General features: G+C 39.2%; 1 protein-coding gene across 1 annotated transcript in view; it reads left to right on the top strand.

Moving 5' to 3' along the window:
• LOC108707887 (MAP3K7 C-terminal-like protein) overlaps positions 1-12,966 on the top strand; it is a 33,299-nt gene extending 20,333 nt beyond the window's left edge. The window contains exons 3-5 of the mRNA XM_018245956.2: positions 6,133-6,194; positions 9,892-10,007; positions 12,543-12,966. Of these exons, the coding sequence (XP_018101445.1) occupies positions 6,133-6,194; positions 9,892-10,007; positions 12,543-12,720 (356 nt within the window). The 3' untranslated portion in view covers positions 12,721-12,966. The remainder of the gene's footprint in view (positions 1-6,132; positions 6,195-9,891; positions 10,008-12,542) is intronic.
• Positions 12,967-13,956: the final 990 nt, after the last annotated feature.

Below are 13,956 nucleotides of genomic sequence, written 5' to 3'. Positions count from 1 at the left end.
AAGTATTTTCAAAAAAAACTTTGATTTTTCAAAGTCCACCAATTGACTTCAAATCGGTTCTAGGCGGTCCCCCATAGGCTCCAACAGCAATTTGCCAGGTTTTAGATGGCGAATGGTCGTAGTTGAATTTTTAAAGAGACAGTACATGATAAATTTCGATATTCAAATTTTCTCATTTTTTTTCAAATTCAAATCGAATTTGGACTATTCCCTAGTCGAAGTACACAAAAATAGCTTGAAATTTGAATTTTTAAATCTGCCCCTAAAAATGTATTTAAAGGTGAACAACCCCTTTTAAGCAATGACATGGACAGCAGATAGAAATTGTGTTGCTATTGACTAGATGCTTATAAATCATTGCTGTTTTTGTAAGAATCGCATGTCCCTCCTACTGAGAGTACAATTGGCACTACATTGTCCTATTATATCACTTTCAATCACTAGCAGTTGCCCCTGCCAGTGTGTAAGGCACTTGAGGGAAGAAATTATTTTTCTCGAGGGGAATTTAGGAGCCAACTGTTGGCAATTGCGCTACATTACCTTCTGCACAAACAGTTCTGTGGCTATATTTGGTGCTGTTTATAGACTTTGCATGCAAACGTTTAATAGACTCAGTTTTCCAGTATAAACCTTGGTTCACAGTCAGGGATTGAGTCTTTTTAACTCATGTTCACAAAAATGGCAGAAATATATCCTAAAAAGCACTAGGACTAAGTTCTAAGTACAAAGAAATCAGATCAAGATGATGCCACCCAGGAGTTTAGAGGCTTTGGACCTCAATTCTGATGCCTGGGATAAGTAACTGTGCTAAAAACAGACACAAAGCACCTTGGTTCTTAAACTATGCACTTTGGCCCGGGTGTTGCACCCTGAGATGCAACAATTTGCTGAACAATTCCCTTGGCTAGTAAACAATGGGATATAAAAAGTGTCAGGGAGCCCTCTACTTGCCATCTGCCTCTGGCAGGTGTTAAATCCAGGGTCTTAAATCCCCAGCACCTGACAGCACTGTCACTGGTATTTGCAACTAAGCTGTTAAAGGAGAACTAAAGCCTAACTAAAGAAGTAGCTAGAAATGTTGTACATTATGTTTTGTGCTTCTGTACCAGCCCAAGGCAACCACAGCCCTTTAGCAGTAAAGATCTGTGTCTTCAAAGATGCCCCAGTAGCTCCCCATATTCTTTTCTGCTGATTCACTGAACATGCTCTGTGTTGCTGTCACAGACGCCTAAATGGGTCCTAAAATACTCTTAGGAAGGGACCTATTTCTTTATTCTGTCTTAAAGGGCACCTGTTGGGGAAAATGTTATCCCCAACCAAAGGTGCCGGCTAATAGAGCCCACATTTTGGTTGGGGATAACAGTAGTTTTTTTATAAAAGGGAGCTCCTGGAGTGAGCAGCCATGCCCGATCACTCTCATGCGCATAACTCTCATGTGACATAGCACTCTCAGCGGAGCTGCCCTCCTGGTGAAAGTAGCCTAGCGCTGGCGGGGGCATTTTTTAAAGAAAATTACTGTTATCCCCAACCGGAATGTGGACTCTATTAGTCTGCACCTTTGGTTGGGGATAACATTTTTCCCAACAGGTGCCCTCTAAAGGATAATTAAACCTTTAAAATAAGTGAGTGTGAAATTGACGAGGATGCTATTTAAAGCACTTTTGTAATTTACATTCATTATTTATTTTTCTTTAAATCCAAGATATTAAGGGAAATATGTGCTGTTAATATAAATAAATTGTATTACAACAGCACCACCTGCTGGTCATTTTCTCACCAGTCTGACCACCAAGTAGTCAAGGAAGTTGTCAGGAGAAAGAAAGAGGCTGCTCTGATGTTCTTCTGCTTTGGAAAAAAATTTAAAACTTTTCTCAAACCTTTCCTAAGCAGAAGAACATCAGAGCAGCCTCTTTCTTTCTCCTGACAACTTCCTTGACTACTTGGTGGTCAGACTGGTGGGAAACTGACCAGCAGGTGGCGCTGTTGTAACAAAATTCATGTTAACAGGACACGTATCCCTTAATATCTTGGAGTAAAAACAAAATAAATAATGAATGTACATTGCAAAATATCTTAAAATAGCACCCTCGTTAATTTTACATTCACTTATTTTAAAGGTTTACTTATCCTTTAAGACAGAATAAAGAAATAGGTCCCTTCCTAACAGTATTTTATATGACACTAGGGAATTGCCTGCCAATATAAATAAGGTTGGTCAATTTCCCAGACCCCTACACAAGTATGGGTTCTTCTACTCATAATCTTCCCCCTTTAGTTCAGCCCTGACTCCCAGAAGCCCCACAGCATACGATATACTCCTTATTCCTGCGTAGGTACATAGTGATACTGAGCAGCTGGTGAGAGTCACACTAAATGGGAAGCGAGAGGAGTAGTAAGTTTCGTTGAGTCACAATGAAACTGGGAAGCAGAATAAAGAGAACTTGGTCCAGTGCTCTGCTCTTTTTTATAGTTTCCCTCCAGTATATGGCACTTTAGTCCTGTTTTATATCAAGTTTTACTTTAAAAGGACTAATAGGGATGCACCGAATCCAGGATTTGTTACGGCCTTTTTCAGCAGGATTCAGATTCGACCGAATCCTTCTGCCGGGCCGAAACAAATCCTAATTTGCATATGCAAATTAGGGGTGGGAAGGGAAATTTTGTGACTTTTTGTCACAAAACAAGGAAGTAATTTTTTTTTTACCCTTTCGATCCCTAATTTGCATATGCAAATTAGGATTCGGATTTGGTTCAGTATTCGGCCTAAACTTTCGCTAAGGATTCGGGGGTTCGCAAAATAAAGGATTCGGTGCATCCCTATTACTAGTAGCATACAGCGTGGGTTACATTGGACCCTCTTTCAGCAGGATGGGCCTCTGCTAAGTGGAAGGAGCACATGAGGGTGTTGTTGAACTCCTCTATTCTGCCAAAGATGTAAAATAAATGAAAATGGACACCAGTGTTTTTTTGCAAACAAGAATAACTCAAGACTTTATTCCATTAAAGTTCCACAAGTTTGCAATACTCACAGCATATGAGGTAGTTGAAATAAATATCCGGTACAGTCATAGGTATAGCAGATACAGCACAGAATGGCACCACTGTAGGAATGGCAGTGGGAGTTGAAAGTATGAACCTTCCAGGTTGTCAGTACCCATTGTGGTTCGGATCCCTACAATAGATGTGGAACACGGATAGAACAATAACCTCTTTCCCTTGTCATTACTGATGTCCTTTCACTACAGACGAGCAGAGCCTCCTCCTTGGTGGAGCACAAAGTTGCTCTTACTAACCAAAGATAACTGACCTACTCTCTCTAGAGCAGGTGTCCCCAACGCCGGGACGCAACCCAGAACTGGGCCACGGATTATCTTGAACTGGGGTGCCAAGCCTAGTGACCAATTACCATGGCGTGTCAAATTGGATGCCCGCCCGCCGAATTGAAGATTTATCGCGCTCCCCGTGGCAGAATTTTGTTGACCATGCCCATTTTGTGGCCACACCCCCTACACAGTTGGGAGTGATGAAAAATGTAGTACTGGTAGAACAGGCTGTAGCAACTGCTATAGAGTGCTCAGGCACGATGACAGTTAGAAAAGTGTCGTGTGTCTTAAACCACTTATGCGTCACCAATAGGGTTGCCAGCTTTTCATAAAATTTCCACCGGCCGGTGGTGGGGGAGGGAACAAAAGGGGCGGGCTGTGATGTAAAAGGGGGTGGAGCCACAGCACACGATGGTCAGAAGGAGGAGAAAAAGTAAGTTTTGAGCAGATTGGGGGCGGGCCAAGGGCTTTTGTTAGGGGTATTATAAATTTACCAGCAGCTACATTGCGGGTAAATTTGTAATAGCAGCTCTGGCCTTGGCAGGTGTTTTGCCGGCTAGGCCGGTAAAATACCGACAGGGTGGCAAACCTGGTCACCAAAGTCTTTTCCAGCTTCTTTTCTTGGAATCCACTTGGTTTTGTAGGACAAGCAGGCCAAGACTGCATTTAAAAGCAAATATGCTTTCCATATCTAGTCCCTCTCAATAACATTGTATGAAGGGCTGAGAGAAGGTCAGAAGATTTGCCATAACTCATTTGTAGTCATGTAGGATGGGAAACCAAGACAAGTCCTATAGTCTGTTAATGTCAACATTCTTTCTTACAATATAGTGGCAACTTGACCAATCACCTGCTTTTTCAGAACGATCTTTCAGTCTTCCATAGGTTTGGTGAGATTTCTGAGATTCAGGACATTTGATTTCATCAGAATTAAGGTTCTCTTTTTACCTGGAAACTTTTCCACTTTCCACTAAAACTGTAAAGTCAGCATATAAAGTTTCCTGCACTGCAATATGGAAACTCAATGGGCCAATCACTCCATATTTCACTTTCTAGAGGAAGTACAGTGAGTAAGTTTCATTTGACTGCCAGCTCTTCTGGTTAGTTCACTAGGCTGCAGGGGCTACAAGCAAGATAATTTGTATGGTTTTATTTCAACATTTCATGTTCTATTCTGTAACTAGAAAGCTCTTGAACACCCCCAAATAATTCATTTTCCTAGGTTGCATTTTAATTTAACAATCCCATTTGCTGGTTTTACACTGCCATCTACTGACCTTACTTGATCACATCAGAAATGTAGGGGTTTATTTACTAAACTTTGAATGCAAAAATCCCGAAAAATTTGTGAATTTTTTTTATAAAATCAGACTTTTAAGAAAAACACCAATTTTTCGGAATTTACTAAACCCTGAGGATGGAAAAGTCAGAATCAGAAAATCCGTCATCTCAGACCTGTCGAGGTTGCATATAAGTCAATTGGAGAAGTCCCAATGATTTCTTGATGTGCGCTGGGTTTCGTGCATTTTTCGGGTGAAAAATCAAAAAAAAATCGTGAAAATTTTTTTTTTTTATGGAAAATATAATAGTTTGTAGCAGAAAATGTTGAGATAAAATCAGACTTTGATAAATGACCCTCTAAAAGTGATACTGACACTTAGGGGGTTATTTATCAAAGTCCGATTTTTTCTCAACACTTTCTGCTACAAACTCCGATCAAATTTTTTACGCTTATTTATTAAATTTTCCCAAACATGTGCTATGCGGGAAAAAAAAATTCAAACTTCAGGGTATTGTACAAAACCCAGCGCACATCAAAAAATCTTTGGGACTTCTCCCATTGACTTATATGCAACCTCGACAGGTCTAACATGCCAAATTTTCCGAGTCTTACTTTTCCATGCTGGGGGTTTAATAAATTCCGAAAAATTCGTAATTTTTTTAAAAAGTCCGATTTTATAAAAAAAATCACATATTTTTCGGGATTTTTGCATTAGAATTTTAGTAAATAACCCCCTAAAAATTTTCTTTTCAAAATATTAATCGACATTTTGCCCGTTATTTATCAAGGTCTGAACTTTTCTAAATATTTCTAACATAAAAATCCTATCAACTCCGACTGCCTGAATGGACCTTATTTATCATTTAAAAAGTCAGAAAAAATTGGGTCGGGCAAAAATCCGCATAAAAACTTCACAATTTTGGCCAATAAATAAGAATTTTTTGTACTTTTCCGCAAATACTACAAATTTTTCAGACGTTTTGGTCCAAAACCCCTGAAATGATTGGATATCAGTACGGACAGCAGTGCTGACACTGGGACCTTCACTATTGACTTATATAGGAACTCAAGAGCTTTGGGAATATGGGGAAGTGTCTTCTGACTTCATTTAAGTGGATGAGATGTTATGACTGTGTGTTGTGACCTCATTTAAGTTCATCAGATGTTATGACTGGCGTAAGGTAAAAAATAATCATATTTCTGGTCCATTGCTCTGAGACTGATGGCAGGAGACATTACAGTATCCACAAGTAATAACACCCCTTTTTCAGTTCTAGTTTGGCAATAAAAGAAGAGGTTTAAGAATAAGAGGCTTAAGAATAAGAGGCTTGTTATATTTTTTATTTGAATGTCAATAGTGATGGGCGAATTTATTCGGCAGGCGCAAATTTGCTGCGAAAATTCGCCAGTGAAAATTATCGCCGGCGTCAAAATTTGTGGTTTGCAGGACAAATTCGCCCATCACTATAAATGAGTTAAAATATTGGAAAATGATTGAAATTTACTAATGACTCCATTGTTTTGTAGATGAATCCTCTGCAGAGAATACTTTCCCACTGGCATTTCCGGATCTAGATCAGCAGCTTCAGGTGAGAAATGGGTGAGATAATGCAACGTTCAGCTCTATATTGGTACTGTGTTCAGAGGCCATAGGTAGGGAAACATGAACTTGGGCTATGGACTCATGGAGCAACATTTGGGGGCAGATTTATCAAGGGTCGAATTGAAAAACTGAGTATTAAAATTCGATTTTCAAGCTATTTTTAGTGTACTCCGACTATCGAATAGTTCATAATTCGATTTGAATTTGAAAAAGATGCAACTATTCGAATATTGAAATTTATCATGCACTGTCTCTTTAAAAAAAAAAACTTTGACTCCCACCATTCGCCATCTAAAACCTGTTTTAGCCTATGGGGGACCTCCTAGAACCTATTTGGAGTCATTTGGTGGACTTTGAAAAATCTAAGTTTTTCGTGGCAAATCCTTTGATTTGAATTCGATTGAATGCGGTAAAACTTTGATTCGAATGATTCAAATACAGCCTATTTACCCGAAGTTAAAAACTTAGATTTTTTAAATAAATTTTGATTGGCCTTTTTTCATTTGAATTTCAAGTTGATGGGAGTTTAATAAATTTCCCATCACCTCAAAATTCGACCCTTGATAAATCTGCCCCTTGGTGTAGATTCTACCTGAAATCCCAGGGAGTAGTCCCCATTGATGACCATGCCCTTAAAGAGGTGGTTCACCTTTATGTTAACTTTTAGTATGTTATAGAATGGCAAATTCTAATCAACCTTTAAATTGGTCTTCATTTTTTCTTTTTTATAATTTTTGAATTATTGGCCTTCTTCTTTTGACTCTTTCCAGCTTTCAAATGGGGATCACTGACCCCATGTACAAAACAAATGCTCTATAAGAAGGTTATTTATTAAAGTCTAAATGCCAAAAACTCGAAAAATAAGAGATTTTTTACTATAAAAACGGAATTTTTAGTAGCTAAAGAAAAAAAACTCTGGCATCTCAAACCTACTGAGGTTATATATAAGCCAATGGGAGAGGTCCCTATCCTATTTGGAATTTTCTGTAATCTGTGCTGGAATTAGCCCAAAAATCCGACTATTTCAGACTTTTTGGGCAAAATCCGAATAATTTGTTCTTTTTGGGAAAAAAAAACAAAAAATTGAGCAATTCAGGAAAAAAATGTACATGTCAGATTTTGGCTAGATTTTTTTGAATTTATCCACGATCCAATTAAATTGTGCTTCTTATTAATAAATAAGGTTCAATTGTTTATTGAAATACTCGGATTTTGTTAAATATGCCCATAATTGTTATTGCTTTTTTTATTACTATTTCTATTCAGGCCCTCTCCTATTCATATTCCAGTCTCTTATTCAAATCAATGCATGGTTGCTATGGTGATTTGCACCATAGCAACAAGATTGCTAAAATTAGGAAAAACCACAAATAAAAAAAAATGAAAAGCAATTGCAAATGGTCTCAGAATTTTACAACTCGTTTAATGATGCCATAAGTCGGCTTACAGGATGTGATTAGGATGGTTTCCTAACAGTATGAGACAATAGCTGCTTAGGCAAAACTAAGGGGCAAATGTGTGAAAAACTGAGAATTTGAAATTTGAGAATTCAAAAACAAAAAAATGTCTAATTTTTAAATTTTCAAGACTTCAAGGCTTTTCAAATAAAATTTGCCATGATAAACTCATCAAACTTTTAGGGGGTTATTTATTAAGCTCCGAATACCTGAAATCTGAAAAATTCAGATTTTTCGGACCATAAAAAAAAAAGGGAATTATTAAAGTCCGATGGTATGAAAACTTTAAATCTGAAAACCCAGCATCTCAAAGTAGAGTCCTGCAGCGGGTCGGGTACCCGCGGTTACCCGCAAAAACCTGCAGTACCATGCGGGTTTTTCGTTGAAGTTCAAGGTGCGGGTATACCCGCGGGTCGGCGGTTCTGCGTGTTTTCGGGTTGCGGGTCGGGCTGCGGGTCTTCTCAATATCAATATTTGCTCCTTTTTTCTGGTCACGCCCACTTCCGATTATGTCATTTCCGTTACACAGTGACAGCACTTCCAGCTTTACTCCACTTTTCCTGATCATATCTACTTCCGATTATGTCACTTCCGGTTTATAATGACAGCACTTCCTGATTCTTGATGGTCAGCGGGTCGCAGGTCCGGGTTGCAGAGAAGGTACTTGCGGGTCGGGTCGGGTTGTGGGTCCAAGCGGGTAAGAATGCGGGTTGCGGATTGCAGGTTGCGGGTACGGGTCGGGTTCGGGTCCCAAAAAATGGACCCGCGCAGGACTCTATCTCAAAGCGCTCGGGTCCTGTATTAATCAATGGGGAAGGTCATTGACCTTCCTGCTGTCAGCATTGATATATGATGATTTCAGGGATTTTGGGCCAAAAAGTCCAAAAACCACAAAAAATTAGGGTTTTTTGCGGAAAAGTCTGAAAACTTTAGACTTTTCTTGCAAAGGTCTGAAGTTTACTCGAACCTATTTTTTTGAATGACAAATAAGGTCCATTTGGGAATTCGGAGTTGCTCGGATTTTTATCTTGGAAATACAGAGATAAATTCGGAGCTTAATAAATAACCCCCTTATAGTCAATGGTAGGCCAGTAAGAAGCGTATTTTAAAAATTCAAGCAGTTGTAATTTTGAATAATTTTAAAACAATGACATTTTTACAAATTCATTCAAAGCGAATGGAACAATGTATTTTTTCCTTCTGTGAGTTGTGTTTTTGCCACAACGTAACACAATCGAGTTTTTCCGTAAGTACCCTAGCACCCCAGAAACAACGTAAGCAGGAATTTTATTCCACAATCAAAGAAACTCAAACTTGAAAATTGATGGGTCATCCTTGAAATCTGAAAGTTGAGTCACAACTTCCATATAAGCAAATTATTTTTTGAAAAAAACTAAATCACCCCTAAAACAGATTTTAATTTTTACTAGATCCCCATTACTTGCTGTAGACCAGGGGTCCCCAACCTTTTTCATCTGTGAGCAACATTCAGATGTAAAAAGAGTTGGGGAGCAACACAAGCAGGAAACATGTTCCTGGGTGGTGCCAAATAAGGGCTGTGATTGGCTATTGATGGCCCCTATGTGGACTTGCAGCCTACAGGAGACTCTGTTTGGCAGTACCTCTGGTTTTTATGCAACCAAAACTTGCCTCCAAGCCAGAAATTTAAAAATAAGCTCCTGATTTGAGGCCACTGAGAGCAACATCCAAGGAGTTGGGGAGCAACATGTTGCTCACGAGCTACTGGTTGGGGATCACTGCTGTAGACAAATACAAAAAGGAAGATAAAAAATAAAGGCATATTTATACTGATGGGTGACTTTCTCCCATTTCGCGGAAAAATGTGTGAATTTCCCGCGAAATGTCGAAAAATTAGTGAAAGTCGAAAATCGATGCCCGCGTCAATTTTTGACGCACGTCCAAAAAGTCGCTCACATCAGTTTTGATGCCGGCATTGAAGTCAATGGCGTCTGAGTAATCTTGACTCGTGGCGATTTTGATGCAAGCAACTTAATTTTTTGACGCCAGTGAATTTTCCCGGGAGATTCACAAATCTATTCGCCGGCGGCGAAACGCGGAAATTTTCGTGCAAATTTGAATCAGGTGAATTTATTCGCGCATCACTACATGTGGATTAAACTTTTATAACTGTAATTGTCACCTTGTAAAAAAAAGTGGTGGGAAAATAAAGGCCTGCTAAAACATTTTTATTCCTTTATATCACAGCCCCTTCCACCATGTAATTCTTCAAAAGAATCCAAACAAGTGTTTACAGACCACTGCAAAATAGCAGAGGAATATCATGAAGTGAAGAAGGAAATTGCGCTACTGGAAGAAAGAAAGTAAGTGGCGTGTTTAGACTTTACCCGGATGTTCCATGTTGCAGCCAATCACACAAACTCGTTTCCAATGCAGGCAATGGATCATGAAAAAAGGGCATTTTTTGTTCATGAACAGGCTTAAATTCGTATTGAAAATTTTTCACTTAATTTTCTTTAGAAATTTTGACAAAGTCATTTTTCTATTACATTTGGTTTTCATAAAAAGAAGTTGATATGTAAAAAAAGTGAAATATTTTAATTTCCATGATGACAAAATAAAAAAAACTAAACAGTTTAATTATATTTTATCTTCATATTGATATTGAATTTTTTTTAAAGAAAATGTATTTTACCAGTCTTTCCCCCTAAACTCAAAAAAGTTATTTTCAATTACTTTCATTTCAAATTTTCTCTGACAGATTTAGCAATATAAACTTCTAGGGGCAGATTTATTAAGATTCGAGTTGTTTTTTTCCCAGGAAATTAGAGTATTCGACTTGTAGTTTTTTGGTCAAAGCTCACATATTCAGATTAAAAAGAAAACTTGAATAGATTGAGTTTTTCAAAAAACCAAACTTGAATATACCTCGACCCTGCAAATAGTTGGAATCCATAAAAAACATCTAAAACCGAGTTGAGGTTATGTAGAAGTCAATGGCAGAGGTCCCTGGAACCATTTGAAGAGGTCAACAGCCTGCTTGATGTTTGAGTTTTTTTCGGAGGGTTTTGGCCAAAAACTTAAATTGAGAACTCAATTCGATCAATTTGAGTTTTCGCGTTGCGGGACTCAAAATCACAGAATATGGTTTTTGCCATTCGAGTTTTTCTTAAAGGAGAAACAAACCCTTAATAAAAAAAAAAACCCTACCCTACATAGACCCCCGGAGTTCACAGGTGCCACCTTCAGCCGCTTTGGTAATCTTCGGGTCTTCTTACATAGTTACATAGTTAAATTGGTTTGAAAAAAGACAAAGTCCATCAAGTTCAACCCCTCCAAATGAAAACCCAGCATCCATACATACACCCCTCTCTACTTTTAATCAAATTCTATCTACCCATACCTATACTAACTATAGAGTTTAGTATCACAATAGCCTTTGATATTATGTCTGTCCAAAAAATCATCCAAGCCACTCTTATAGTCATTAACTGAATCAGCATCACAACATCACCCGGCAGTGCATTCCACAACCTCACTGTCCTGACTGTGAAGAACCCCCTACGTTGCTTCAAATGAAAGTTCTTTTCTTCTAGTCTGAAGGGGAGGCCTCTGGTACGGTGATCCTCTTTATGGGTAAAAAGGTCCCCTGCTATTTGTCTATAATGTCCTCTAATGTACTTGTAAAGTGTAATCATGTCTCCTCTCAAGTGCCTTTTTTCCAGAGAAAACAACCTCAACCTTGACAGTCTCCTCTCATAATTTAAGTCTTCCCTCCCTCTAACCAATTTAGTTGCACTTAGTCTCTGCACTCTCTCCAGCTCATTTATATCCCTCTTAAGGACTGGAGTCCAAAACTGCTCTGCATACTCCAGATGAGGCCTCACCAGAGACCTATAAAGAGGCATAATTATGTTTTCATCCCTTGAGTTAATGCCCTTTTTTATACAAGACAGAACTTTATTTGCTTTAGTAGCCACAGAATGACCCTGCCTGGAATTAGACAACTTGTTATCTACAAAGACCCCTAGATCCTTCTCAGTTAATGAAACTCCCAACACATTGCCATTTAGTGTATAACTTGCATTTATATTATTTTTGCCAAAGTGCATAACCTTGCATTTATCAACATTGAACCTTCTTGTGGTGCTTCGTCAATTTTCATGAGTTTTGGCTCATGCGCAGTTGTTGCGAGACAGAAAATTGCTCCAACTGCGCATGAGGCGATTTGCTGGCCTCATTCCGAAGATTACCGAAGAGAAGGAGATGGCTGCCATGCCCAGCTAGGCTGTGGGGAGGAGGGAGGGGGATCAATGTATGGTAGTTTTTTTTAATAAGGGTTTGTTTCTCCTTTAATTAAGATACCATTCGGGTTTCGAGGTCATTTGAAGTAGAAAAAAAACTCTAACATTCGACCTTTGTTAAATCAGCCCCCTAATGTCTTAATTATAAGACATCTAAAAAGTAACAGTAGGGTCACTTACAAAGTTCAGGACAGTTTGCAAAGCACAAAAAAATCAGAGGGCAAGCCAGTGGCATTAACTTTGTCATCCCATTCCCCTTGAAAATTTTTGGAGGAGGGTCCCTCGGTTGTCCCATACACAGTTGCATGCAACATCGTGGGTACCTATGCCCCACCATAACAAGCCCTGCCAAGAGTGTGAGGCTGACCTTCTCAATAGTTACACCACTGGTGGAGCAAACTGCCACTTGCAAACTGCCCCTCACTTTGCGCCAAGGTGCAAATCTTTTTAATGTTATTATATTGTCCCAGCGGTGGCTACAAAAATGGCAATGAAAGGAACAGGAACGAGGAACAGTCCCTATGATGAGAAGGTTAAAGAGTCTAATATAAAACATCATTTATCTGACATAAAAACAATTTCTTTTTCCGGTAGAAGAGAACTGATTGCAAGGCTGGATCAAGTGGAAAAGGAGAATGTGGATGCCGTGCACTTAGCTCAGGAATACGAGGACCTTTCTAATGAGAACCAGAGCCTCAACCTCGCTCATGCCCGATGTAAAGAGCAACTGGAGAAACTGAGAATACTGTATCAGAGGCAGGGCTCTTCCTAACTGGCTCGTGATGATAAATAAAATGCTCTGACAAAAGTCATACTGAAAATCTATGAACCCACAGGTTCTCTTTTTTTGCCCCATTTTTGTAGCCCATATCAACCAACATGAAAGCAAACATCTCATCTGTTACAGAGGGCAACTAGACTTGGTACACTTGAGACACACGCTCAAATTTGGGGAGATTTAGTCGCCCAGTGATAAATCGCCTCTTCTTCTGGACGACTACCGTATATACTCAAGCATAAGCCGTCCCGAGTATAAGCCGAGGTACCAAATTTTACCTCCAAAAACTGGGAAAGCTTATTGACTCGAGTATAAGCCTTGGGTGAGAAATGCAGCAGCTTCTGGTAAGTTTCAATCAAAAAATTGAGGGTTTCTGCTCCCATTGGAGGTGCCGGCGCCTTGTTTTTGGATGCCGGCGACCATTCTTGGACGCCAGCGAATATTCTTGGAGACTATTCTTGGACGCCGGCTACTTTTCTTGGATGCCGGCGATTATTCTTAGGCGCCGGTGACTATTCTTAGACGCCGGCGACCGTTTTTGCGATTGACCAGAGTATAAGCCGAGGTAGAGTTTTTCAGCATATTTTGGGGGCTGAAAAACTCGGTTTATACTCGAGTATATACGGTAATCTCCGTGAACTGCCTCCTGCCGGCTAGAATCTAAATCGTCGGCGGTGCTTTGTTTTCCAAAGTCGCCTTCAGAAAATGAAGCGCACCGATTGCCATCCCGCCGACAATTTACATTCTAGTCGGCGGGAGACAGTTCGGGGAGATTAGTCGCCCCGAAGAAGAGGAGAGTTATTGCTGTTTTTATCCTGTTTTTTAGACAGCAAATGCTGGATGAATTTCTACTCTGACCTTTTATGTTTCTCTTTCAATCCTATTTGTAAGAGAAACAGACCTGGAAAATACATGACTTTCTAACAGCTACGGGGCAAACCAAGTAAAGAATGAATAGAAAGTTTCCTACGCTATTAAAAAAAAATGTAATCAAAGTCATTGAAAAGCTATTAAAGTAAAGGGAATTCAGTAAAACGTTGCCTTTTGAAATTTGTGCCCCTTTTATAAACCATCCGTTCAGAACTGAATTTGAATTCCATGTCATTCAGGGCCATTGAACGGAACCGAATTGCCTATTTATAACAAGACTTTTTGTCTGTTTGTATGGGCTAGAAATATTGTTTTGGAGTAAAATAAAACTGAGAAGGAAAGTCACTTTATACTAGGGAT

The sequence above is a fragment of the Xenopus laevis genome, chromosome 2L (genome assembly GCF_017654675.1).
Source record: "Xenopus laevis strain J_2021 chromosome 2L, Xenopus_laevis_v10.1, whole genome shotgun sequence".
NCBI classification, from domain to species: Eukaryota; Metazoa; Chordata; class Amphibia; order Anura; family Pipidae; genus Xenopus; species Xenopus laevis.
This window is presented reverse-complemented; position numbering and strand designations above follow the sequence as displayed.